Raw genomic sequence first — 27,869 nt, 5'->3', positions numbered from 1 at the left:
TCAAATGTTATCTAAAACACAATGCACTTTATTACACTTAAATATATAAACAAAAGTAATAGTTCTCTAGATAAAGCTTTCTGGTAATATCTTACAGTAAATACATGTTTTACAATGTAACAAAATGTAAATATATTTGTATATACAGTAGATATATATGGTTACATTGATGGGATCATTAGGACAGTGGATGGTTAAGTATATAGGTGTAATAAGAGATCCTTGGCCCTGCGCCCAGGTTTTTACCTCCAAGACGACTCTCTGGATGTCAGGACTGCAAGACACACAAAAATATGATATGGAGTGATGCTCTCAGTGTTTTTGAAAGCGTGACGCTTTCAAGTCACCCAACAGATCCCTACAAGCATAAAACCAAGCACTGCAAGCTCTCCCTGCTCACCCCGTGACACACAAGAAGCAACTCAAGAAGAAGCCACCACAACCCAAAAGGAAGCCAGGAAGAATAAAAGAAAAAGACATATTACACATCTGGCATATTACACATCTGGTATATTCCTTTTTTCCCCCCACTCATGTCCTCTCACACTACCAACTATTCGGATTTAAAACCATTCAGCATAACGAGAAGTTCATATGAACATTATTAATAGTACCTCATTTACACGGACACGTTAGGCAACAACTAGAGGGTAGAGCGGATTTTTTCTGCTTTCCGTGGTAGGGGCCTTCCAACAGATAGTGAGCTAAGAGGGCAGGGGAGCACTGTGCTCCTCAAGCTCCATTCAGCTGAGGTGACCTGGAGACTCCACTCCAGCACCTCCTCTTGCTCTTGCTTTCCCCTGCAGACTGGGCAGCTGGTGCAGGCACCAAACTCACATCTTTAATTGGGATGTTTTGACAGGGCAGCAGCCCCCGAGGCCAGTGTGACATATATAACTATAATCTATGTTTCACTCATACCAGTCTGAAGAAAAGTCGCTAAGAAATACAGAGAGTCCTCAGGTTAAAAATATTGGTGGTGTTATTCCATAATAAACATTCTTTCAAACAGCAGCATGTGATTTTATACAGCAGTATACAATTTTCTAATATGGTTAAAATGAGAAGAGACAGAAAAAAAAAAAAATCACCTCACCTAATACAATCATTTCACTATTTGAATCTTTAACACAATGGCTCATTCATGCCTCAGTATGGCTGTACAAAACTGTACTAATTGTACAATATAACATACAACAATACCAGCAGTGGCATATCGTGATCAGCACTGTCAAGCACAGTCTTGTTCTGTTGATAAAACAACTGTTACAAAGACAAGCGCCGTCAGTGGCATTGTAATAACAGAGCCATCCTGTCACCCAGTATCTCTCACACGCACACACACACACACATGCACGCATTCACACACGCACAAACACACAATCTGAATCAGTAACGCATTCAGCCAGCACACATCTTGTTTGGTTCTCTGCTGCTCAACTAAACCACGTGACCAAAGTGAGAGGGCACACACACCAAACCAGCTGGCTGAACGACCAGCAAAATGAAGAAGGAGGCCAATAAAGGTGTTCACCACAACAGGTGGTGATGACACCCAGGCTCAGGGCCAGAAGGACAGGAACACTTTAGTTTCTTATTACAAAATCAGAGCCACAAAACACCTTCTGAAGCACCACGGAGGTATTCACCTGTTGCCTAATTACTGTCTATTTAAACAGTTTTGCACTAACTGAAAACAAAATGATACAGCACAGTGTAAGCAGCATAAGTTGAGAATTCTACCGATTAACTTGTGTTTATGTGGTGCTTTTGAAGATGTCGGAAAGATCTGGCTCCTTAAACTAAAGTGTTGGGAAGGACAAAGTTAACACTTCATATGATGGGCACCAGACAAGGTCTTTTATCACACTCCTTTGATTTTAAATGTACTTTGTTTACATCTGCATTTTGTATTCAAACAATGAATACGATTCTTTGTAGTCGAAAGACCCCAGTGAAACTTCCTTCATGAACCAGTCTAGTCAGTAGATTGTTGAGAAACACAGACGATGTAAACAATGCACTTCATAACATATTTCCTAAGATTCCTGAGCCCTGAATCTGGAGCTCCTTGGGAGAACGTGAGGCGGACGCTACTGCCACCCTTATCAGTGCTGACCTTTAAGTGCAGCCGCACAATGAAGCAGCAGCTCACAGTGGACCAGGCAGGAAACCGTCCATGTACCGTTCTACAGAACGCCAGTTCTGAACCTGCACTTAATTTACTCACCAAACACTGATCGTGCACTCAAGCGCAATTTTTATTGTTCAGCTGGATGGACATTGGATGAGGTAGTGTAGTACTAGGCATTGTGCTATACATTTATTATTTTGAGAAATTAATTTTACCCCCAAGGGGAAGTATGCATGTCCCCTCCCACCATCCCTCAGTATGCCCCTCCCACCATCCCTCAGTATGCCCCTCCCACCATCCCTCAGCATGCCCCTCCCACCATCCCTCAGCATGCCCCTCCCACCATCCCTCAGCATGCCCCTCCCACCATCCCTGCATTTGTATGTTGCAAAGACGTTCTGACAACACCACTTTACTACTGCACAATGGACAGACACTTATATAATGGATTGCTCCTGACTGCTATGTGTGTGCGCATTATAGATTTTTCCTTTTCCTTAAAAGCCTTGCATGGTGCCACTCAGACAAAGTGTTAGCAAAGACACACAGATACAAGCTTCATTAGAGAGGGGCAGTTAAAGGGGAGGGGCGGGGCGCCATGCGGGGGCATCCACCCCGACAGGGCCTCTGCCGCGGGGTTCGGCCCAGAGGGGCTGCAGGGCGGGGGGCAGATGGGCAGGCAGAGCTGCAGCAGCAGGCGCTCACACATACACACCCTCGGGGTTGAGGCTGGACACCAGGGGGTGCTGCAGGTTGCGAGGGTGACCCAGGAACTGCTTGGCTGTGGGCCGCGGGGGGGAGGCTACGGAGGAGAGAGAAAGAGAGGTCGAGTCAGACACAGACGTGTGCAGGATCACTGCCAGTGCACAATGGCACTGAACAGATAAACATCTCGTGGATATGAAAAGTGACACTTTACTTGAACACAATGCCTTTCTTTCTTTTACACAGGTTTACAGCCAGGATTTGCATGAAAAAGGAAATAACTGTGTGTGTGTGTGTTTGCACGGGTTCTGTACCATTGTCCACGGCCCTGTCATGCAGAAGCAGCGTCAGCTCCACCTGGTCCAGGTGTGGGTGGAGCTCTGTGCGGGTGGAGGCCTGGGCCGGAAGCACTCCGGTTTGCTGGATGAACTGCTGCAGGTTGCATTGCCTCAGCTCCTTATTGAGCTCATCCAGCTCCTCCTGCTTAGCCTGCACACACACGTGAGGGACACTTACTACACACACCCACACGCCCTATATGTATAAAACAGAACTGCGCTGGAGCTCTACTGCATAATCAAGGCAGATTACTCATGGGGTCCAGGTCTGCTGCCCTGCCTGATTTAGACCATGTATTTTAAATAAAGTGCTGGACTAGGAGCAACTGTGCAGAGGCCTGAGGGAGAAGCGTGGTGGTGTTTCTACAGCACTGGTCCTTAATCCAGTTTGATGACCCTCCACCAGTTCACATTTTACACTGTTGCGGTTCCAAAGACAAGGAGGAACTCAGTCTTCTACAGCCTTTAATTAACTTGCTGACAAAGAACGCATATTTCTGCCTTTTATTACAGAATTGGATGTATACACTTGCTGAGCAATATGAATATAATTGCAGAACATAAATCTTAAAGTTAAACATAAATCACAAAGTTAAGAGAAGAAATAAGAATCCTGTCAAACGCATTGATATGATTCAACAAATACATGGCAGGTATGTTATACAGACATTGAAGAATAAATACCAGTTGCAACATGTTAAAGTGCCCGGACTGTTAACGGTTTGAGTGTAGGAATTCTGCACTGCCACCGTTTAGCACAAGAGGGCGACATGATCACTGTCAATATGGCATGTGTCACAAGAGCATGAATTTGTGCCTTGTGGCACCATCAAGAGTAATCTAGGGATTTGTCCTCTTAGGGTGTGTGTTAACACCTTTAGTCTGCAAATTATTAGTGAAATGACACAGGCCAATTACTACAGAGCCAGACAAGTCAAGACTAAAAACAGCGTACGTGCCAGACACAACAAGACACCCGATACTTTCTAAGAGAACATGATAATTCTGATCGATTCCAGACTTTTTAAATGTGTGAAGATGGTTACTGGCTGTAAGAATTCCACTTTTCCTGGCATCCAGTATTACTATATTATTTATTGACATATGGTGAACATGTTTTTTGTGCATGGTTATTGGTTCGAAATGTAGTTTGTTTTTTGGTCTAACACTGAGGGTGTGTAGAGAGGACACTGTCTGTATAGATAGGAGTGAGAGAGATGGGCCTCACTAATGGACCACACCCTCGAATGGACCCGCTGACCTGTAGCAGAGACTCGGCCTTCCCAAGGGCCTTCTTAGTCTCCAGAAGATCCACCTCCAGCTCGCTCCCATGTTTCTGCCGACTCTGAAGCTCTGCCTTGACCACACCCACCGAGTCCTCCGGCCCCGCATGGCCGGGCGGAGCCTCTAGCCTCTCCCTCTGAATGTCCCGCTCCAGCTGGTCGGAGCACGCAGTCACCTCGAGCAGCTTGCGGCCGCAGTCGTCCAGCTTGGCGTGCAGCTCCCCGAGCCGCCTCCTCATGCCCCGCTCGCGCTCCGTCTCCGCCCTCAGCTCCTCCTCCCACAGCTCCTCGTGCGCCAGCTCCTCCTGGCTCCTCAGCAGCATCTGCTCCAAAGTCTCCAAGGCCTGCTCCGAGTGTGGCGGCTCCGGGCCGGGCCGGCGCTCCCACACCTGCGTCTCCCGCTCCAGCACCTCCAGCTGGGCCTCCAGCGCTTGCAGACGCTCCTGCTGCTGGAGAACGTGCCGGAACACCTCTTCTTTCGTCGGGCCGGGCAGGTGGGCGGCGCGGGGGGCCGACACCCTGGGCTCCGGTGAGTCTCTGGGACTCAGAGTCTTGTGAGCCTGTTTGGGCTTGGAGCGCGGGGAGGTAGAGGGACCCAGGTTGAAGGTGAGGGCCTTCTTGGGGGCTCCGCGTTTCAGCGGCTCTGGGTCGGGGGACCTATAGAGGGGGAGGGAGCGGTCGTGCGAGCTCAGGCTCTCGCTGCTGCTGGGTCCGGTGCGGCGTAGGTAGAACTGCACCTCACCGCCGTGCTGCCCGAGCTTGGCCAGGGACTCCAGCGGCCGCTCGGTGGCCTGGAGTTGCCGCTCTGTGTCCCTCAGCCGCTGGATCAGCACATAACGGCCTGTCTGACCTGCGAAAACAAGCATGGTCACATGAAACCTCTCATCTGTGTCCTCTTAAGTGTAGCATCAACATCAGCACTGAGACCAGTCACCCAGGACATAATTAACAGAGGACGGTAACCATGCTCCATCAGCTCAACAGGGACCACAATGCTTATGTCACGCTTTTAAATGAGCATTTCTGTCTTATAGTTTGGAATGGCTACTCACTCCAGTGCCTCCATATTGTATTTAATTAAAACTTTTTAAAACCAAATCTTAAATTATAAAAAGAAAAAGAAACAAAAGCTAATAAATAAATAAGTGGGAATGAGCAACTGTGCAGGGTGTTGTAACAGAATGTCAATGAATCAAGTGCGTATCTGAGCTATAGATAGAATGCAATAGAATGGATAGAATTTCCAAGACATGGCAGCATATTCCCAGATCTAATTACACGATGGAAATTCCCCACAAATAAAATTTTTTGAATCCTGAAATACACCAAGACTAGCCAAGCAACGTACAATGTAAGGAAATGTGTGCAAAGCATACCTATGGCCTGGGCCAGGGCGATGACCACGTCCTGACAGGACGTCTCCTCCGACAGACCGCACACCACCCGCACCACGCCGTCCACCCATACCTTCAGCTCCATCAGCTCTGCACTGGAACTCTGCTCAGCCTAGAAGGACCTGGTCCAAGTCTGATCAGCCCTGCATGACCAGCTGCAGTGTCTGGAGGGAAATATTACCAACAGCAACAGTTCAGGTAGGGCAACGCATTGTGAACGGAACAAGTGCAGCTTCTAATGAACCGTGACCGCAGGACTGTTGCCAACGATGTTCCAACCAAAGAACGGACCGGTTTGAACAAGCATGCAAATTTAGCTGTGAATGACCAATATGAATACAGCGTGACACAGCAAAGCACCCTGATGAAGAATAATCATCTTCGCGACGAGAGCCTAAACTAAAGCGCACAAGCATTTCGTCCTCGTCCCCCCTTCCCCCACCTTTTCTGAAATGCCTGTTAAGTTTTCCAGAATTTGGAATTTGAATGGTGGGTAAGCAAATTTCTAAAGTGATCAAGCAAGAGAAGTTAGCGAGAGGTCCTCATGGCTCAGGGCATAGCTCTGTTCCAATTAAATGCACTGCTGACTCTTCAAAGGAGTTACAGCACACTAATGCTTAGGGGAATAGACAAGTAGAATGAGCTGGAGTGGAATAATGTGTAGACTCTACGTGTGTGTGTGTGTGTGTGTGTGTGTGTGTGTGTATGTTTGCTAGCCCGTATGCAAAAGCAAGCTGCTTCACTGCGAAGCGTTGTTCTAGGAAGAGACTGCCCAGCGCTGCTAGCGTGTAGCATCAGAAGCTGCCAGTGCAGCAGGTAGCAAACGAGGCCTCCAGCAGGAGATTAATGTCCCTGTGACTTGATGGATGTTGGCCCGGCGCACTTTTACTGCACTGGTTTACAGCCTCTGTAAGCAAACAGTCTGGCAAAGTCAAGCACAATGACTCAGACAAACCTCTTCTAGTAGATCCAGGCAATGAGAAATGGCAAAAGCAATAGGCTAGCAAGCAACTGCCACTAAAATGAATGGCCCAGCGAAAAATGATAAACAGGCTGAAGGGAAAGCAGATTTTGAAATGCGCTAGAGGTATGGCAACATCAGAGGGTTCAGAATGGTTCCTCCTGGAGAGTTCATAGTTCACCTTCACACATGAGGGGAGAGTGGAAATGGGAGGTACCAGAATTCTCAGAGATAGCATCAAAAAAAGAAGAAGGCGCCCCGTGGAATGCTGTGACTTCATCCTATTCGCTGAAAGTCCGGTTAGCCTGTGTGCTGAAAGCAATCTTCACAGAAACGACTGCCTGACTCATCTAACACTATGGCCATCAACACCCCATCTATGATGAGGAACAACAGACACTGCTTGGGAAAAACAAACAAAATAAAGTGCAGGAGTGTCTGTCTCTCTCTGCTTTACTGCTTTATTCATAAATCTTCCAGCTACACCCAGCACACACTGATACGTTATCAAATATCAGTACCAGTCAGTACTGAGTACTAATGTGACTACTTGCATATAATCAATCCTATCTCACTTTCCTCAGTCATTGCAGGCTCTCCCATCTAAAACGGTTCATGTGTAATTGGTAAGCTCACATGAAAAACACCAGTTAATATTTCCTAACGTTGCTGATTTCATTCATCACTAGAGTATTACAACACCTGAGCAGTGTAGCAGTAATATCAATGGTGCACTCCAGCAGGGTTCAGAGATCCCTCCCCGTGAGTCAGTCATGGAATGTTACCTTACAAGCAGAGAGGGGTGGAGGGGGCAGTAAAACAAATCTTCTTTTGTCTTCCGTGCTTAGACAGACTTACACACTAAATCAAGGCCCCGGGGCCCATGTCCCTACACAGCTTGTGGGTTACCGAGGTTACTGGTCACTGAAGCCATTAGCGCAGAGAGAGTAATCAACAGGTGCCACTGGGCTTGGTAACATCGTAAGATATTAGCTACAAGAGCATTCCTTGCTTCCAAAGTAGTCTGAGGGGGAACTTTCCATTTAGAGTGTGGGTCTCAAGAGAAGACCAATTTTCGTGTAGACAAAGGAACAAAGGAGTAATAGCTTTTCAGTACAGGAGGTGAGAAGAGAATATCCAGCAGAATGCAATTACCTCCAAATGCAAACACTTCCAAGAGTCTTGGGCAGAACTCAGCCAGCGTGCTCAGACACACGGTTATGCAGATATCCCTGGAGATCTCTCCACATGGCAGCTATGGACCTCGCCTCAGACACACGGTTATGCACACATCCCTGGAGATCTCTCCACATGGCAGCTATGGACCTCGCCTCAGACACACGGTTATGCACACATCCCTGGAGATCTCACCGCATGGCAGCTATGGACCTCGCCTCAGTGTTTGGAGGGCTCAGAGTGGATGGCGAACTCTCACTTTGATCTCTGGGGTGAGGCTCATCTCACCCTCACCAGATCACTCTCACATGTTCCAGACCACAGCAGCAGGAACTGTGAGGAAGCGTGAGGAACCCATCTCAGACCTCCCCTCACAGAGCCTCTGCTAAAGCTGTGATTACAGCAAGCGTTGGGTTCCTCCCTCTCATCCCCTCTCTACAGATCTTCAGGACAGGCAAATACGCTCGGGGAGAAGCATGCACAGGACATTTTACTGCAAGGCTGGTAACACTCAGTGGGGTGTGATCATGTCTTAGCTTTATACATCTTACTAAGAAGTGATTTGCATGGACAATTACAGGGTCTCAATTCCAGTTATGGTAGAAAGAAATGGAGGACATGGGAATTACTAAAGTATGCAAACACGGAAAACAACAGGACCTTACTGAAGAACTTAAATCTATACTGCAATCTAACCTTTAGATCACACTGACCAGTCATGATGTCTTCAACATCAGTAGAACCATAAACCTCTCAAAAACCTGAGAGCGGAAACATGACAAAACCAGCAAACCTACGAGGATTTACCCGCTATACATTATACCACCTCAGTCTAAGACAGTTCTGTTCACAATAAGACTCTGCACATGGTCTAGTGAGGATGATTGTTTTGGGCAGAGGAGAAGCACAAAGCTTCAAAAATCTACCCAATATCCACCTGCCCCTCCTACCTAAGGCACATAATGAGGTGGAAAGAGGGATCTTATGTAAGAAATAATCAGTAAAAAAAATCACCAACCATGAAATCATACTAACCAATGCATTCAATGCTTAACAGCATGTGATGAGTGGAGAAGAGAGGATATTTTCAGAGCACCTATACGCTTAAAACAAACACGAGATCAAGGAAAACTCCAGGAATAGTTCAGAATACTTAAAAGCAACGGCGTAGCAGCTTCACTTCACTGGTGTGCTGACTAAGGCAGGGGTAGCAGGGACCACGGAGGACCAGAAGCTGTTGGAACACAGAGGGCATTTTACTTTGGGAGGCCCATGAGAGTCCAGTCCTCTTTATCCAGCCATCCTAACAACAGCTTCAGGGTGATTTACTCACAGTAGCAGCCCCAGCCAGATTTATTCACTATAGCACCTTCAGCCAGATTTATTCACTACAACATCTTGAGCCAGGTAGCAAGAATCTGCCTTTTTCCACAGCTGTACACACTGCACCATATCTTTATTTTTTTGTTCCCCTTCTCAGTAAACAGAAATGCATCAGGGAAACACACACATGCGCACAAATGCAAACACACACACCTATATTTTTTTTCCATGTAGCAACAGCAAGCCCTGACACTGTTATAATGAATAAGGGTAAGCAAGCAAGCAAGCAAATAAAAAAACCCACAAAGTCCCACATGGTGCTCCATGTCTGCCGCTATATGACCCACCTCCTGTTCAAACCAGCCAACAAACCAGCTGTGCATTTACTGCACACCAACCAACATGTCCTCGTGCACTTCCTGTGCCTTGATCACTATCTCTGTCAAACATGGTCTCAACATGCCCCTGAACCAAATTATGAGTGACCTGATTACTACTCTTCTCTTCTAATCTCCTGCTGAATGACGGCCCAGGTCAGACGTCGACTGAGTCTCCTCTGTGGTTTCCTTTGAGCCATAGAGAGCCATGGAGTGGTTGCAGTCCAGCACTGGCAACTAAGTGGTACCAACACCACCATCAACTTAAATGGTGGGGTCAAGTCGGACTACAATCTGTAACCTAATCTCTGGCCTGTTTTCTATGGCTCTAGAAAGGTATCTGAACTCAGCAGTCATGCCTTTCTGTTTGAAGCCAAAAAATGCTTAAGTGCAATTTGCTTCCATAATAAACTGCTCTGTAATAATGCAATCGCAGTTGCAAGCCAAATCAAGTTAGCAATGGCGTGTGTCCTCTTGTGTTATTTCCTCCTGAACAGAGTAATATGCCCCATTTGTGTTTTAGAGCCAAGCATGCATGTATAATGTTATCAGTATATATAATGTAAAAACCATTCAGCCTTAATTGGCTGCCTCAGAGAAAAAAAAAATAGACAGACGATGGATGAACAAAGCATTTCACAGGACATTCATTTGGCAAATATTGTTTTGAAACAAACCCCAAACACATGTGATTTTCCCATTAACATATTTCAGCTTCTACAACACATTAGCTAATGAGAATGTAGAGAAAATTGTTGAGCAGGAGAGAGAGAGAGAGAGAGAGAGAGAGAGAGAGAGAGAGAGAGAGAGAGAGAGAGAGAGAGAGAGAGAGAGAGAGAGAGAGAGAGAGAATACGCTCAAAAGAAGAGTAGGACTACGTATTCAAGATCTGGGTCGTCAGAATTCTCATCTAGTGTTCCAGTTTAAAAGTGTGGCTCAACATTCCCAATACGAAAGAAAGAAGTGAGAAAAAAGAAGAAAAGATGTGAGCCTAACGTCCTCCCCTTCACTCACAACCGAACATTTGGATATAGAAAACTTTTTAAATTAAATACTTCATGTCAAAATGATGGTGTATAACAATAGGGTCATAATCAGCAGAGTCATTGCTCACTCAGGCTTGATTCCAGAGTCAGCCCAGTCGAACAAAGCTTCCACTCACTAGGGTCCTGTGACTGGCCATAACCACAGCCTGGGCACAGGGGAAGAAGTCGCACAGACGCACTTGCACCCCCAGTGGTAGCTGCTCTGAGCTCTCTGTGGGTGTTCTGCTTTGTAATTGCACCTCTGCCTTCTGAGTCAGAACATGTATTACCATCACCTAGACTGTGGTCTACACGACTCTGACCACCACCACTACTCACTGTGGAGGGTTTGGAGCAGCATCATCATCCTCACAGCACTGAGGGAATGTGCTGAAATAAAGTGGGTAAATGGAACTGGGCCACATACACTCGTTCTCATTGTAGTGCAGTTTTGACCTCTTACATACAACATATACCCATGTTTTTGTTTTGATTTTATCTACTAAAAATGTGTAGATTCATTTAGACAACGTGTAGACACTTTCACAGCCAATGTATGAATACAGTGTGCTGAAATGTTAAGACCCAGACACTGTACCAGACTCAGAACAGAGAAGGTAGTGGTAATGGGGTCATCTGCAGAGTTCAGCAAACGCAGACACACACGCAATGAACAAGAAATGAAATAAGCCACACCTGTTTACTTTCATTACTAAATGACTGCGTTCATTTTCTTCAGTGAACGCATCCTTGGCTGATGAGAGCATGCTATTCCGGGACTCTGTTACCATTCAGCGTGAATAGTGTTAACACAGTGACAAGGGGGCGGGGGGGGGGGGGGGGGGGGGGGGGGGGACAGACACAGATGCAGAAGGAGACCAGCAGACAGAGACTGAAATGACAGACTTGGATGATCAGTTAAGCTCCTTTTTTACAACATCTGCTGTTTTGAATAATTTAGAAATGTTGTTTCTCACTTTTTTGTGTAATGTCTGCAGTAAATGTATGTAAATGATAGATATCAAAGCCGGGGGCAAACACAGAGCTGGATCTTGGGCCCAGCTGCAAGACAACACAGCAGGTTCACTGACGGGGGACAGAGCGAGCACATGACTCCAGTCCACTACAGGTCTTGTTAAATCCACTGTGAAGAACTGAACACAATAAACCCATACCAACAACATTACAGCTTTGTTATGAGCATTCAAACTAACCCAGACAGTCCAGATCAGTGTACAGTGAACATTTGCATCAATATTTCCATAACTCCAATTCATTTTGAATAAAATAATCCTTGATAATGTAGTATCAATGTCCCACCAGTATAATTCAATACACTGAAAGAACAAACCCAAAATGTAGCAATATAATAATAATAAACATAGCAATATAGCTTAATAATAATTGTGCATATTGTCCATATTGTGCAGCCACAGCCGCAAGCAGCTGTAATAGCTGGAGGATGCAACGCTCCCTCCCCTTCCTGGGCACGAGATCACGGAGACGGGTGGGAACTGCCCACGGAACGTGCGTGGTTCAGGGGACCCACCCGCTCACGGAGTACCACAACTGTCTGAGAGAAGAATCCCGGCGCATTCGTACGCAAACATCCTAAGGAATGTGCATCGCAGAACCGCACATTCCGAGTGTGGGTGCATTTTAAAACATGCATTCCACACGTCCCCACCCCGGTCCGGCCCACTCCACACACGACCCCCCCACCGCGGTCCAGCTCACTCCACACACGGATCCGGGACCATGCGGCGTAGTCAAAAGCTTAGTGGAAAAATGTGTTTGCTCCTGCACATGAGGCGAATGCAAAACACCACTGCAGGCTGTCGGCATAGCAACTTCAAGTTCGTACAAGTTCCTGCAGAAGAGCTCGGGTAGTAAACGATGGCATGCAGGTACCACGGAGGGAGCAGCACGCCAAGCTTCCCCACCACGGCCTCCAGCGGAGAAATATTTACAGTGGAGACGTTGAAATGGCAGCCTCAGCACACTCGCTCTCTCATTATGAGAGCTTGGCTCAGTGATTATGCCGAGAGCTTGGCAGGGGCGGGGTGGACACCCGTGCTTGGGTTTACGTTGAGGTTCCACGCAGTCGTGATGCATCTAATGAAAAAGGGGAGGTGTATTTATTTACCAGTGCCAGACCTGTCCTGTATGCGTGCGAGTGAGCACGAGGGTGTCCAGTGGACACAGCACAGTGGGAAACCGATTTTTCACGGCCAGGGCGGCTCTGGCCAAGAGGACGGAGGTCGAAGCGTTGCTAGAACACCGAGGGAAACTCTGAGGTGATCAAAGAACAATCGACTTCTGTGAGAGGAGCCCGGGGAAGTTATGCTCAGGCGTGATTAAAAGGAAGACGAACTCAAAAAGAATTCAACAGCCTCTTTTCAGAACTGTGATTTTGTAGCTAAAATAAAATTTGCAGCAGACACCGAGACTGGCTTGAAGTTGAAAATAAGAACTAACAGAAAAAGAACGAGAGCCTTCCTCATTACAATAGCTCGTACAGACAACCCAAAAATAAACTTTTATCTACATGGATGTGAGCAACCCCCCCTCATCCATGCAGAACCAGGTTCAGCATGTCTGCCGGTGCCAAACAGCAGCTTGGCCAGCAGTGCACCACAGTGAAGCATTTATAGCAAACAACCAGCAGCTGCTGCTGACAAACAGGCCTTCATGCTGTGAAGTCTAAAGTGCCTTGGTGCATGGTGGCCATGCAGGTGAGAGTCAGGGGACGCGTGAGGATCACCTTCCTCCTGTAGACTCTCTGCCTTGGTGACCGCCTGCAGCCAGCACGCCAATGTAACCGATATTGCTTACCTCATGTCTGCTGATGCAATCTGTCTCCACACTGGAGATCTGCACAGGTGATAGTCACGAACCATATGTGTCTGCATTTTAAAGCTTCAGTGACTTCCCACAGCGCATGTTGGTGTAGGCGTCCATTGTTTGGAGTGCAGACACACCTCAAGCAGCGCAGTGATGTATTGATAAGCATCATTATACAGTTGAAATGACGTGCGGTTGTGACATTGTGCACTTAATTCATGCTTTGAATGCAGTAACTGAACTGATTTAACTTCAACATGTTTTTACTCTTTTATGCACTTCATTACACTTTTTGGGCCACTTCATCCACCCCATTCAGCCAAAGTGTGTGTGTGGTTGTATGCCTGCTTCTGCAGATCTCTGTGTGTGTGTGTGTGTGTGTGTGTGTGTGTGTGTGTGTGTGTGTGTGTGTGTGTGTGCAAACCAGACAACACCTGTCACACAGGTGAGAGCACAGCACTCACACCTCCTCGTCTCCCTCCCGATAAAGACCAAACTCACTGCCCAACAGGGACACCTGGTCCAAACCGATCAGCAAAAACGGGCTTTTGTCTGGGGCCGTGAGCTGTACCGGAACAAGTCAGAAGTGACGGGAGGACGTCCCGTGGGCCGCGTGTCCCCCGTCCCACGCCGCCGTGTCTCTCCGATGAGCAGTGAGGCAGCAGGAGCCGCCACACCACCAGCACCCCTCACTGGGGGCCACAGAGAGGCACCTGTGTGACGCGCAGCAGGCGCTTCAGGAAGCAACTCGGACTTCACTGTTCCCTAAACTGTTGAGTTCATTCAATATGGTAAAGATTTCTCACTCACCTCCTTCAGAGGACGCTGACCTTGAAAGCTAAATGGGTTTGTGCTGTACTGTCTGAAAAGTTTCTCACTTTCATGCACATCTTTTCACACTGTGCCAGATCCGTCAATGGAGTGTGAATGCACAGAGTCACAGAGCGGGACTGGCCAGGCGTGAGGCACAAACAGAGAGAGAAGAAGGGGATGAATGAGGCAGAGAGGGGAGAACCACATCAAAAGGAAAAACAGACACAACGCATAGACTCGGTAAACAGTTACAAACCATATACAGCCCTCAATCAAACCTGCTATATTTAATTGAAACCACAAACAGACTTAGACACCTGTACATTTTCAAGACACACACAAGCACACACACAATCACACATGCACACTTACTACTCTGACTACGCTGCCTTCATTCACCCATCTGCTGACTTCAATGAAGACAACTGCCTGCTGGCAGTAGAGATTATGAGCCCATCCCTTTTCAGTGAAACTATAAATAGCTAAAACCATTCATCTGCCTTAAGATGCTTTAAGCTTAACTGGTCTATGCCAACCAGGTAAAGTAATCCTGCTTCGTGAAGCTAAAATACATCCTCAGTGTTAAAGAGTGCTGCACTTCACAGCCGGCCTGGAGCAGTGAGCCCGCCACCATGCTCTCCATCCTCCTCCTCCTCTCTTGCTCCATCTCCTCTTTTCTCTCACTCCTTTTCTCCGCTGTTTCTTTCTCCCTCCATCTCTCCATCTGCCTGACTGTCTCCAAGAAAGCCACATGATCAGGGTCTGGTAGCAGCCCACTGTAGTGTGGCTTCATCCCTATAACGGACGGGCCCGTACTGAGACCTGTTGTTCTCCATCATGACGGCGGGGCAGGCAGAGTCACACCAGGCGGCCTGTACATCACCCCATCAGCCCGGCCTCACATCACATTAACAAGTCAAGTGCTGAAGCACGCCACTTCTGGCTCTCACCCCAGGGCTTCTTGGGGTGTGTGTGTGTGTGTGTCCAGAGACCTGCTGCTGGGCTCAGCTGTCCATCACTGGTCCGGGGGATGGTGGTCAGTCAAAAACCCAACACTAGTGATTTTATCTGCATTGACGGTTTTGGAATTCTCCAATTGCTTAAAGGCAAGCTAAAATGGGGATTCATTTACTGAAAAATGAGTTAGATCAATAACTGAAACATTAAAATCTCAAAATGAGGGAAATCAGTCCCTGTCTACATAGAACATACAAGTCCAGCTATGTTCTTCTGCTCAGGGTTTCAGACACAAACTAGGACATTTAGATACAGCAAAGGTACAAGTGTACTTTCATAACCTATTCCCAGGATAGCGATCAGCAGGTCAACTCAGAGCAAACTCTGTAGACCAAGTCGACATTAAAACTGAACTGAAAATAAACAAAAGTTCAGAGGAACGTGGTGAACCCAGATAAAGAGGCAATACAAATAACGTTTTTATACCCTCCCCCAGTCACCCCCCCCCCCCCCACCCCCACCCCCAACACACAAACATGTTTCCTTCCCTCTTTATCTCTTATCTCTTCTCATTGGACTGGTTACCATCAAGTCAACAGAAATGCAGAATCACACTCCCCCCCCCCCCCCCCCCCCCCCCAGTACATTTCTGCTGAAGACCTTGATTACAAACCTAACAGCTTTATAAGCAAATGAATCACCTAGTTTGATTAGTAAACATTTGTGTTGTTGATGATGTGTATTGTTGACTGCTACAGAGAACACCATGAGCACAGAGGGCAGCCTCGCCTGTGACCCGTGTCTGTGCCGTGCACCATAAACTATGCTGGACTGAGTCCGCAGCAGAAGTTCCTCATTTCAGGGTCAGCTGTGGGGAGCTGGGAGAGTTTCAGCCTGCCCACTCACAGCGCAGAAAGCACAAGCTACCAACAGCAGGTTGATTTAAAGCTAGAGTCTATGAAAAAAAGTTAACTATGAGTGCACACACACACACACACACACACACACACACACACACACACACACACACCTGTATCTTACCCTTGTTTAAAATTTGATTATCCGATTCCTTGGAAGTTGAGCTCCTGTAGTCGAGCGGTAGCGGGTCAGACTGAAGCAGGCTAAAGTCCAGTAAAGGTGCGCGGCAGCTGTGCCGAGATTCACTTTACACGGAGCCGCTAGGGGTTCGTGGTTATAAGGGCTCGTGAGGAATGCAGCCCTCGTTACACCGCTTCTCTCTGACAGCACTTCCCACTCACATCTGAAGCTGTTCAATCTCTCTTCCTCTCCCTCCCTCTCTCTCTCAGCTCTGCTGACACTGCAAGCACCTCCCCTTTTCCAGGTAAGGAGTGTCTTATTTCCTCTTAGTTTCGCTGTTTTACTCTCGCTCTCTCTCTCGCTCATATAAGCATAATTTACAAACTTCACATGACCACACTGCCTTCAATAATTAAAAAGGCCTATTAAAATCTATTTTAACATTCCTGTAAATGGAGCAATAGACAATAAATGAGAGCAAGAGTAATGTCATGTCAGACAGATGGTGGTGGGAGTGTAACCAGAGGCTTGTTCCGGATGTTCCTGTTTCATATGCTCAGCAGACTATGCAAATAGCATTCACTCTCACTCTCACTCACTCTCACTCTTTTTGTGTCTCTCTCTGTAAAGAATTATTTTGCAACTGTGGCAATAGTTCTCCACACATATGCTAATTCATTAACATATGTTAACTACTTTGAGAGGAAAGTATCCCACATCAGCAAAGGAACAGATATAAATCTAACGCTTCAGGTTGCAGCTAAACAACATGCCAAAACAAAGAGCTTCATGGTTAAACAGATTTATACAGGCATCACTTACAAATAATGATTAGAGACATGTAGGTAGGACAGATATATGTTACAGATCATGTAAACATATGAACACCTCCACCTGTATGCCGACATTGGGACACAAGAGCAGACACACACACACACGGAATGAGAACTTTTAATCAGACGATGAGGCCTGTTTTCTATTATCACTTCTTTGTTCATCTACACGCCAACACACATCCACACACACACACAGTAGTAGCTCACAGATGGCTCCTCTTCTAGCTCTGTCTCTACATATGCAATCTACAGCTGAACAAATGAAAACACAATAGACAACATCCCTGTCATATAAGCCTATAGAACATAAAGAAAATGAGATAAGCAAACACCTTTATACACTGCTTACCTAGGAGCTAGCTATGGGACAATATAGGCAGTAGAGGTGTGCCAAAAAATCGATTCATATATCAAAAATCGATTCTCATTTACTACGATTCAGAATCGATTTTAAATATCCCAAAATCGATTCTAAGTTGTGGTGAAGTCTCGTGTTATGCAATTACAAAATTACGCGATACTTTACGCAGCATGTTCTGGGACACACTCATGTGCGGAAAAGGTTCAAAACAGACGGAGTAAAGAGATATTCAACCTGCCCCGTCTTCATTTAAGGCAAAAATACGGGTTCATTTTGGTTTTTACCGAATGCCGGGGAAGACCGAACTGGACACAATGTAGCTCGTGTGCAAGGCTTGTGTAACGCGGTGAGCACGGGAGCGTTAATATAGAGAAGGGTGAGAAATAATATAGAGAAGGGTGGACCCAAGTGAAATAATATAGAGAAGGGTGGACCCAAGTGAAATAATATAGAGAAGGGTGGACCCAAGTGCCGGTTCGCAAGATCAAGACGTTTGACACTCGTCACATGTATAAGCCAGAGGGAAACGCGCACAGCAACCCAGAACGAACAAACAAAACAACACGGAAGACTCGACGCGAGAGAATAGAAACCAAAACCGTGAGGGCACGGAGTAAATATAATTTAAAAAACAACGCGGAAAATACAACACGTGAAAAATAACACTCAACCGGAGGAAGAAACAAAATATAAACAGTAACTAAAATACAGCGCGGATAAATGCAACACGAAAACGAAACCAAGGACGCCAGCAGAAGTAACTGCAGCAAAATAAAACCCTTCCCAAAAATAAAGGCAAAACGGATAGGAAGAAATACAGGATTGGGAAAACTTGAGATGGGTCAGGAAGCGACGCAGGAGATAGATACTCGAATAAGTAAAGAGAAAGCATAACAGAGAGGTGGCGAGACACCATTAAACGATAAGCAATCACAGAGAAAGCAGAGACTGGCTGAGAACATACGGTTACGCTGGTTTTGTCTGGGACTGACTCTGGTGCCCCTAGCAACAGCTGGGGGAACTGCATCCAAGCCAGCCCTGACAGCTTGCAAAATGAAGCTCAAGAATTTTGGTAATACAACAAAAACCATTTTATTTTACCAAAGCACTTTATTTTTGTTAATTAAATGTGAAAGACACTTAATTTAATAAGATCATGCAGATTTTATAGACTGAAGCAGACATTTTTATAAATCAAATCTTTTTTTAATCAAAAATCGTTTTGAATCGAAAATCGATTTTGAATCGAATCGTGGCCCCCAAAATCGTAATCGAATCGAATTGTGAGATAGTAAACGATCCCCACCCCTAATAGGCAGGCCCATATATGTATGCAATTTTAAGGTATAAGAAATAGCAAGCAACGTTTCTGATTGTAGACATATAAAATAAATAATCTTGGATATTACAGTCATAGGATCTTTGGTCATGTTTATTCCCTTGAATGAGGCACTTGTGTGATCATCACAGAACATTCACAAACTAAAAAAAATGGTTTAAAAATCTGTGTAACTATTTAAGACAACACATCTTTCAAAATCAGCCTTTAAAATGTCTCAGTATTTTTCACTACAAACATTACAAAGCGTTATCACAAAGAAGCCCAAAACACAGGGCGGTTTAGACCAACCCCTGTGAAATCCCAGTTATCAGTCAAACTGCTGGGTTTATCCCTGTCTAAATTTCCCAGATGCCTTTCAGGCATTCCTGAGTGACCCCTTTCCCCTCCCCCACTGAAGCAGTGTGGACCCCCCACCTCTTTGGTACTGTACCGTTGGCACTGGGAGAAGTCTGTGGGCCTCCCGCGCTCTGCATTTCATCATTTATATTAGCAAACCATGCATGCATGGATCTCATAAGAACACTGCAATATTAACAGTAATAATAACAACAACAGGATTATTCCCATAGATCACTGTCCACTGCAATGGAGCCCTTTCATCCACATGTATCCCTCCATTCTATCTACCCCTGTGAAACATCCTAATGTTGAGTGCATTTCTCTTAATATTTCAAACCAAAACTTTACACTTAAGTGATATCAGAAGTTATGCTTAGCCACACCCAATCTGTACAATAACCGGCACCCAGAAGCTCAACCGCAAGCAATCAGTAAACTCAAAAGAGCAGAAGTGGCTTAATGAGGCTTAATGTGAAACCATTCACATGCCAGATCCCAGCTCATCCCAACTGTTTTTGCTCCCACACACTCTAAATCTAACAATGGTAAAGCAGGAACAGGAACAGCTGAGATTTTGCAGAACAAGACCATCAATGAAAGCATGAACAACAATCTTTGCAGTACTGTGATTGGAGCAGGAGGCGTAAAACTAGAGGTTTGAGAAATCCTAGGTCTACCTGTTTGAACCTGACTACAAATATTCCTCTTTAAAGAAAAATCTAATCAAAATGGCGCGACCCAACACGGCCCTTCCTCCAGGCCTCGAGCCTGTCGCGTTGGGCTTCCTGCACACACAAGAGTTTCTCCCTTACCGCTGTCACTGCTGGCTTGGACCCGGACATCTGTAAAGCTACTCCGTGTTGACAGCTGTTATAACACATGCTATAGAAATACATCGGACTCGTTACAGGTGCATTTTGAAAGCAGGCAACGTGCAGATCTTCAACTCTTCTGCTATGTAGGTTATCAGCCTGAAGGCACTATGTGTTGTGGAAAAGCACAAAACTAGGTTAGTGATGTGGGTGATCAACAGAACTCGTTTGACAAAGGCAGATCAGATCAAGACTGCTAAGCAAGGCAGGCGTGAGTCCTGGCAATAGCTTCACCCACTGCAGGTAACATATTTTAGACAAGCAGAGACCCTCAGCTCCAACCTCAGAGTTCACATTCATCCTCTGCAAAATCACTGTCTTCTAATAATACACAGGTGTAAAGCAACAAAGTGAGAGATCAGACAGGTTTTTTTTTTTAAACCACATTCTGGCTTTTGCCGACATCACTTTCAGATACAGGAGAGTAAAAAAAAAAAAAACAAGGTACTACAGCTTGATTACTGTTTATACTCACAATAGTTAAATATAGCTTCACTCTGTCATTATGGTCACTACGATAACAACGCTAAAATGTCAATTACACTGTGTGTTCTTTTGGGTTCCAGAGCAAGCAGGCATGTGCACACTGACCGGACAATGAAAGTTCAACCTTCTCCTCCTGCTGAGAGGAACAAGCTAGCCGTCTAAAGTACCAGCGCATGCCACAGACTCCCACTCACCGCAACTCAACTGTGATTCCTTTACACACTAAGCTGACTGCTTTAATGTATTAGGCCTAAAGATCCAGCTGGGGATAGCGAAATTCAGAGCTAATTCTGGCACTATCAAAGAACATAGACAACATACATATTTTATGTTTTTAGAACTAGAGATATTAAAACTTCTTTCTACACTAATGGTCTTGTCATTTGGAGCCATTCCTGTCTGAGGCTTTAATATACTTATAAGCAATAGTGGATGTTAAGAGCAGAAGCAAACAGAGCTCAGTCGAAGTGTCTGGAGATGACGATGCGGAGGACTGGAATGTGTCAGTGGCCAGTCACAGTTAGATAGCTTTCATGGTTCTCAGCGGTGGAGCGGGCCGGGTCAAACCCAGGTCGCCAGAAAATGAAGAGAAGCACAAAGGGAGTGAACACAACACAACCAAAGCTCTCAGTCATGTCAACACCGAGCCTCTTCCCTCTCCCTCTCTCTCTCTCCCTCTTTACAAAACACGAATAGAAAAAAAAGGATGTGGGGGAGTCTTGACATTACTCATTTTCTGGATGCTCGGGGGGTGAGAGCACTGTAATACATCTCTCATTCAGACAGAGAATTCAGATGCGTCACAGATCACAAGAACTGTCACAGGTCACGTATAGCAATGTATCTCAGTCAGAAAGCTAGAAAAAGAAGACAGAAGCATCACAGATCACAAAACCGTCACAGGTCACATAATTGCTCCAGGCACAGCATGAAAAGTGTTAGCAGAGCCCACAGACCTCTTTGATGGCAGGGAAATAACCCAGAGGCGGCTTGCCGTGTGCAGGGAAGCATAACATAACAATACAGAGAGTGTGTAGCTGCACTAGTCCACTAGCCAGGATGGTTTGTGTCAGAGGGAGGTCCAACCTTTCTGCATCTCTCTAGGAGAAGTTCAGTTTCGAGATAAAGGAGATACTGACACTCATTTTGAGATACTACACGAGATGAGCATAGAATCTTGTGGGTCAATTGAGGTGTTAATATTTGTGACAAAAGCTCTCCGAAGGGTTTCAGTCAGACAGGAAATGGGGATGATAAAACGGTCAGGTGTCAGGTGCAGAAGGTCATGAGGTCATAAGAAGCAAAAGCATTGAAGCTTGTTCTTCAAAGCATCAGTCCCCTCAACCCTACCACAGTCAATTATGTTCTAGCTCCTTTTTCTCTCATGCTCTCTCTCTCTCTCTCTCTCTCTCTCTCTCTCTCTCTCTCGTCCAATTCTTTTTTTCCTCTCAAACACAAACACAGACAGCAAATATCCAGGGAGAACAATGATGCTTTCAAAAGCTTTCACTTTCATACCAATCTCCATCAAAGCGCTCTTCTGGCAAATATGGAGTGGTGGTAGAAAGATGATGTACCATCACTGCTTGACTGGTGCCACCTCTTTATTTTTCATTTTTAGGTTGTGAACTAGTTGTAATGCAAAAACTAACATAACATATATACTAACATACAACAATGAATTAAAAAACCTAATCAAATGTCATCAGCGTTGGGTTTCAGGCAAGTCATTCTACGAATTCTCACTATAACTGAATATGGGTTGCAGGGTGCTGGGTAGTAGAGAGGAATTAATAATTGAAAGAATGTTAGTCTAAATGATGTCTGGTAGGTGGCTTCCTGAAAGAGACAGCCTTCAGGGGCTATGGGACCTTTGGCACACCGCCAGCAGGAAATTCAGGACTGCTCATGTCAATTATTCTCTTGTTTATGGTCATTCAGCACTGGGTTAGGTTGGACACAGAACCGGCACACCTGTTTTGTAAAAGTAAGCCCATCTAAATTCGAATGTACATTTGGACTGTGTCAGTTCCAAACTGAATAGTCTGGGTTTCTAAAGTTTTACATAACTACAGATTAACCTCTAGAACACATGATAGCTGGGAAACGATCCAACTGTTCTGAAGGTCATTTATCAGTAGTGGGTTTGCTCAGCTGAAGGCAGCCTACAGCCTCAGTCATTTCTATTTATACATTTCTCTTGCATGTGTATCTAATCTATAGTGTTTACCAGATCAAGACCACTAACGGGAACCTGCTGGGTGCCCCTGGTTAGGTTCATGACTGATCTGTAGACCTTGCCAAAAATTTGGGAGGTTGGATTGTTTATTCCTACCTCTTAAGAAGACTGACAGTAATACACTGTGTCATCATCTTTTGAACACTAGGGGTTTTTAAGAGGGGTTTTTATCTCTTCCTGCCACAGAACTTAGTCATCATGTCAACAGGTGTCTTAAAGCAACCTATTACACATTTTTCTACACATTTGTCGTGCATTTTGTCGTCACTGTGGCTGACAAACAGACTGGAGCAAAACAGACACACAAAAAAAAACAATACGCCATAAAAGCCAACATAAATGTAAATCTAAAAAAAGCTCAGAGGTATCCAACGAACATACACAAAGTATATGATCAAAATATACAACCAAATAGAAATCAACTTAAGGTACCACAATAAAGCATTCCATTCTTTCTAAATGATTTAGGGTTCATTTGTCAGGTATTCCTGGATCATCACTCCCTCACTCTTATCCCACTAGTTATCTTACCATGGTTATAGAAAAGGGAACAAGGACTTTTTGAATATCTGTGTGAGAAAAATAATCCATAAAAAAGAGCTTTGCAGTCCGGTCAAAACCTAAAAACCAAGTAGCATTCCTGCTCAAAACTAGTACTACTAAAACTCCTTTGGAGGCAAAGCTGGTGTGAAGTGAATCAGCTGAAGTGAACGGTGAATGCTCAACTGCACTAACCGCAACCAAGAAATAAAGATACGAGGTGGAGGGGGGCACTGAAGTGGAGCTGCCATGTTCTGTTGCCCAGGAGACCGATGCTCTTTCAAAGAAATCAGCCAATGACAAAGACTGCCAATTGTGTTGAAACAAAAAGTCACATGACAGCACGGCTGCTGTTCACACCGCACAAAAAAATGTGGGGCTTGGAGGACCTGGGGGTTTGAGGGCCTAGAAGAAATACAAAAGAAACTCAAGGGAAGCAGCCCACCATGCCGAGCCGCACATTTCATTGTCTTCTTCATGTCTGATTGGGGGCCTTTGCACTGCTGGTGTTAGCCACGTTAACCCAACCACAGCCTATTCACCGACCTACAGCATGGTACCTGCCTGCTCCTGCTTACAAGAAGAGCTGCTTCATTGCATTTAATGTGTGTACTAGGGACTGATCACCTGATCAGATTGAATTAGGTTGAATTGGCAAGGCACAAAATACTATTGGTTTATAGTGATATGTTTTAAGTAAAAACAAACCGGGTTGTAATAATTATTATAATAATTATGACAACTGACTATGAGAAGTCAAGAACTGCTCAATTGTAATTTTTCACTAACCCTAATCCTATATGAAAAAGACTATGTGGCTGTATTGAGGATGAATTCTGTGAGAACGATGTGCTGATCTGTGTAAGGATGCAGGACATGTAAAAAGTCAAAGCATGTGTCAAAACGCAGGGGAACAAAGGGATGTGGAAATGGTGACAGTTGAACAGATGCCAAGTTAACTCAAGGAGTACAGTACAATGTGTATGTCTGTGTGTGTGTGTGTGTGTGTAAAGGATGTCAGTGCATAAGTACATGCCATCTCCAGCTGGAACATAAGCCTATTTGTTCTCATTCCACCAAACAGCTGGACAAATGGTTCAATGAGAAGCACTTTGGAGGCAGAGGGAGAACTGACACCACTTGATATAGCCCTAGACTGCTGCTTCCAAATCACAGATTAACTTGATTAAGGCAAAGGTTCCGATCAATGAACAAAAATCTAAATGCAAGATACAGGCTAGGCTACATATCATAGAAATACATGTCTAGTTGTTGATACATATATTTCCATTACACTTTCTAACCACTGTATCATAAGAATGGATAAAAAACAAGCTACAGTGCATCAAGTTTAAATACCAGTTAATGACTGTACAAGCTGAAACTTAAATGTGCTTTGGTGACAAATGCCCACTACTGTAAAAACAAACTCAACTGAAAAATCCCTAATGGTTGTGTTTTATGGTGATGTAAGCTCAGAAAATACCAGCTAAGCTATATAACATCATTGTTTTTTTGGCTATGCCACATCACTAGGATATATTGTCATATTACTGTACAATCTCCATGCACATTGCCAAGTGTCAGCTGGAGTGGTATTAAGCATTACGCATGCTGGAGCAACAGAAACCTATTCTCTCAAATGATGGATGATGCTCCACCAAAGGGCAAAGCATGCAAAGATATTTTAGAGAAATATTTGCTTTCAACCCAGTAGTGTGGGGAAGGCCCTTTTCTGTTCCAGCGCGGCTGTGACCCTGTGCACACAACGAGATGGACACGGCTTGGAGAGTTTGGTTGGGCTGAACTCCAGTGGCCTGCACAGAGTTATGACCTCAACCCCACTAAACACCTTTGGACAAATTGGAAAGTTGACTGCAGGCCAAGCCACTTCATCAAATATCATTGCTGCTCTCACAAATGTTATTTTTACTGAATGAGTACAAATTCTCACACTTCAGAAAGATGAATCTTTTCACTTTGCAGCTGTTACTGATGTAAAGTGAGGACCATCACTACAGTGATGACCATGGCTTTGGAATGGGATATCAATCAAGATCATATGGATATGATGATCAGGTGTCCACATACCTTTGGCCATAATAGTGTCATTCACTATATCACTAGATCTATCCACACAGTGGCAACAGACCGCAGTAATAAATGTACACTATCAATGCATCAACATGAGGGAAATACTACCTATATAAATCACTCTTCCACATATTAAAACTAACTGCGGTGCCCAAACAGCCATTCTGAAGACATGTAACTTCGCTTTATGAACATTTATATGCAGCCAAGGACTCTTTTCGGTCCTAAGCGGACCACACTTTTAACAACCTCACAAACAAGAGGAATGGCATCCAGACAACTCTCATTAAAGAGTGATCGGTTAGTTAGTTGGTTGGTTGTGCTGGTAAACACAGTGAATATCCACTAAGTGAACTAGCTGGCGGGCTATGGCTAGCTCGTTACCATAGGAACGCTAATGGGAGTCACCAGGTGCACTTGTCCACCCCATGATAAAAGAACTTGTGCTTAATAAGTTGATTAGTGCAATGTAAACGGAAAAGAGAAGAGTCATACTATTTTTTCCACTCACATCAATAAAACATGATTAAGCATCGTTTAATATATGGTATATTGTACCAACTAGAAGACGTTTCAACATTCCCACCACAGCTGGGGTTCAATACGTACAACTTAGCTAGCAATAGCATACATAAATATTATTCGACGCTAACTGGCACGCGTTTCACCCCATTTTAATGATATTTTAGGCCGATAACTCCTGTAGTAATATAGACCAAAAGAAAAAAAAGGTTCTGACGGGTTTCAGGTCGGTAGAAAGACTGAAGCGAACTACAGCTCCGAACTTACCAACTTGTTTCTTTCCTCTCGGCGGCTCCGTCTCGAGACCCGTGAGACGCAGTGCGCTCGCGCTGCCACATCAGTGTACACTAGTGTTGCCATAGCTCTTAAAGGAGCACCACTACAACACTGGGCTGGCTACTTACCTTACCTCTTGGCTGTTCTGTTCATTTATAGCCTTATATATACATATAAGGCTACTTATACTCAGTACTGGTAGTACTGAGAAATCTTTAACTTTTGTATTGCTGATGGCAACGACTCATCTTCAATAATCACAGATACATGTAGGTCGTAATTATGCATGCAGTACTGTATGCTTCTGGCTTTGAGCTTTCACATCCAGCGTATAATCCCTATGGAAAAAAGAGTGCATTCAATAAATACATCCTAGCAATCAGTTAGAATAGTTTATACTTTAACAAATATTATTTATTAAAGTCTGAAATTATTGTCAGACACCAGTTATTTTATTGTTTATAACAGCACCCTTCCATGAGGATTATCAACAAGCTTCAGATAATATAGAGCTAAACAATAAAGAAATAATTGCAAATGAAATGCAGAATGATTGCAGGCATTAACTTTTTAATTCTGCTTTCCTTGCATTTAACAATGTCCAAACTATAGCTAGACTGGTGGCATGAATAAGTCAAACAAAACAGGCCCATAATCAAATGAAGCTCGATTTAAAGGGTGTGTTGATGATTGCTTTCTATGCTGTTTTCCCCAGTCTCCACATTAGCAGCATTGTAGAGTTTAAGACACTATGTGTGTTAAAATAAGTGAGACTGAACTGAATAAAACATGTAGGACAAGGAGCAGCCATATATGTAGTGGTGAAAGTGTTCATTAAGTGCTGAAAGTGCATGGGAACTGCTCATTGTACATGCTGCATGGTTAATTTCTGTTCCAATGCATGCAATTATCAAATGACACACATTGAATTTTTACACACACACTGAACAACAAATAAATCATTAATGCTATGTAGTATGATTCCATTAGAGATTTTAATTGACAGTTAACTGAATAAACACTACATGTAGCCACGGCTGGTGTCAAGTACATTGTGTTTTGAGGTTCACTGGAACTGGAAGCATATTTGAGTGACATGTGGAATAGCATGTCTGAATTTCTTTGATTTGCATTCAGGATTCCTTTGCGAGCAGACACATACAAACACATGCAGTGCTGCACAAGATTAGACTTGCTCAGAAATCCGAAGGCAATACCGAAGGCACCTGGCGTGGAGGTGGAACGCCAGGGGGACGTACCTGCCTGTGTTCCAATCAACACACATCTTACCTGCCCAAGAAATTAATGCTGGTTTCATAAGATTCACTGTCAACATCTCTCTCATTAATAAAGTCCTAGCACAGTTAGGAAAATTCCAAGAGCATTGCTGATAAGTTACAATAAGCAGGCTGCTGATGCTGAAATAAAGCCATTTATATTTAAGATAAGCTCTACCTTGACATTGTATGTGTGATTATCTTTCAGACGTATATGTAAAAGGCCTGCCTATTAGGAGGGGACATGGAATGGCACTCACAGAGCACCCCCAAGTGGTGTAAAGAGTATTACTAAACTCTCAGGTTCATTGTGGCTC

General features: G+C 44.7%; 1 protein-coding gene across 3 annotated transcripts; it reads right to left on the bottom strand.

Moving 5' to 3' along the window:
• Window positions 1-26,383, bottom strand: rassf7a (Ras association domain family member 7a). Of its 3 annotated transcripts, none has more exons than XM_077005731.1 (6): window positions 26,267-26,383; window positions 5,837-6,018; window positions 4,439-5,310; window positions 3,154-3,328; window positions 2,850-2,936; window positions 1-274 (listed from the first exon to the last, which is right to left on the bottom strand). In XM_077005731.1, exons 2-6 carry the CDS (start codon window positions 5,937-5,939, stop codon window positions 243-245), a joined length of 1,269 nt encoding a protein of 422 aa, XP_076861846.1. In that variant the 5' UTR covers window positions 5,940-6,018; window positions 26,267-26,383; the 3' UTR covers window positions 1-242. The 3 variants fall into 3 exon arrangements, with proteins under 3 accessions (XP_076861846.1, XP_076861847.1, XP_076861844.1); XM_077005732.1 differs by lacking the exon at window positions 26,267-26,383 and adding an exon at window positions 23,375-23,551; XM_077005729.1 differs by lacking the exon at window positions 26,267-26,383 and adding an exon at window positions 16,372-16,607.
• Window positions 26,384-27,869: the final 1,486 nt, after the last annotated feature.

Source organism: Brachyhypopomus gauderio, chromosome 5 (genome assembly GCF_052324685.1).
Source record: "Brachyhypopomus gauderio isolate BG-103 chromosome 5, BGAUD_0.2, whole genome shotgun sequence".
In the NCBI taxonomy this organism is placed as follows: domain Eukaryota; kingdom Metazoa; phylum Chordata; class Actinopteri; order Gymnotiformes; family Hypopomidae; genus Brachyhypopomus; species Brachyhypopomus gauderio.
This window is presented reverse-complemented; position numbering and strand designations above follow the sequence as displayed.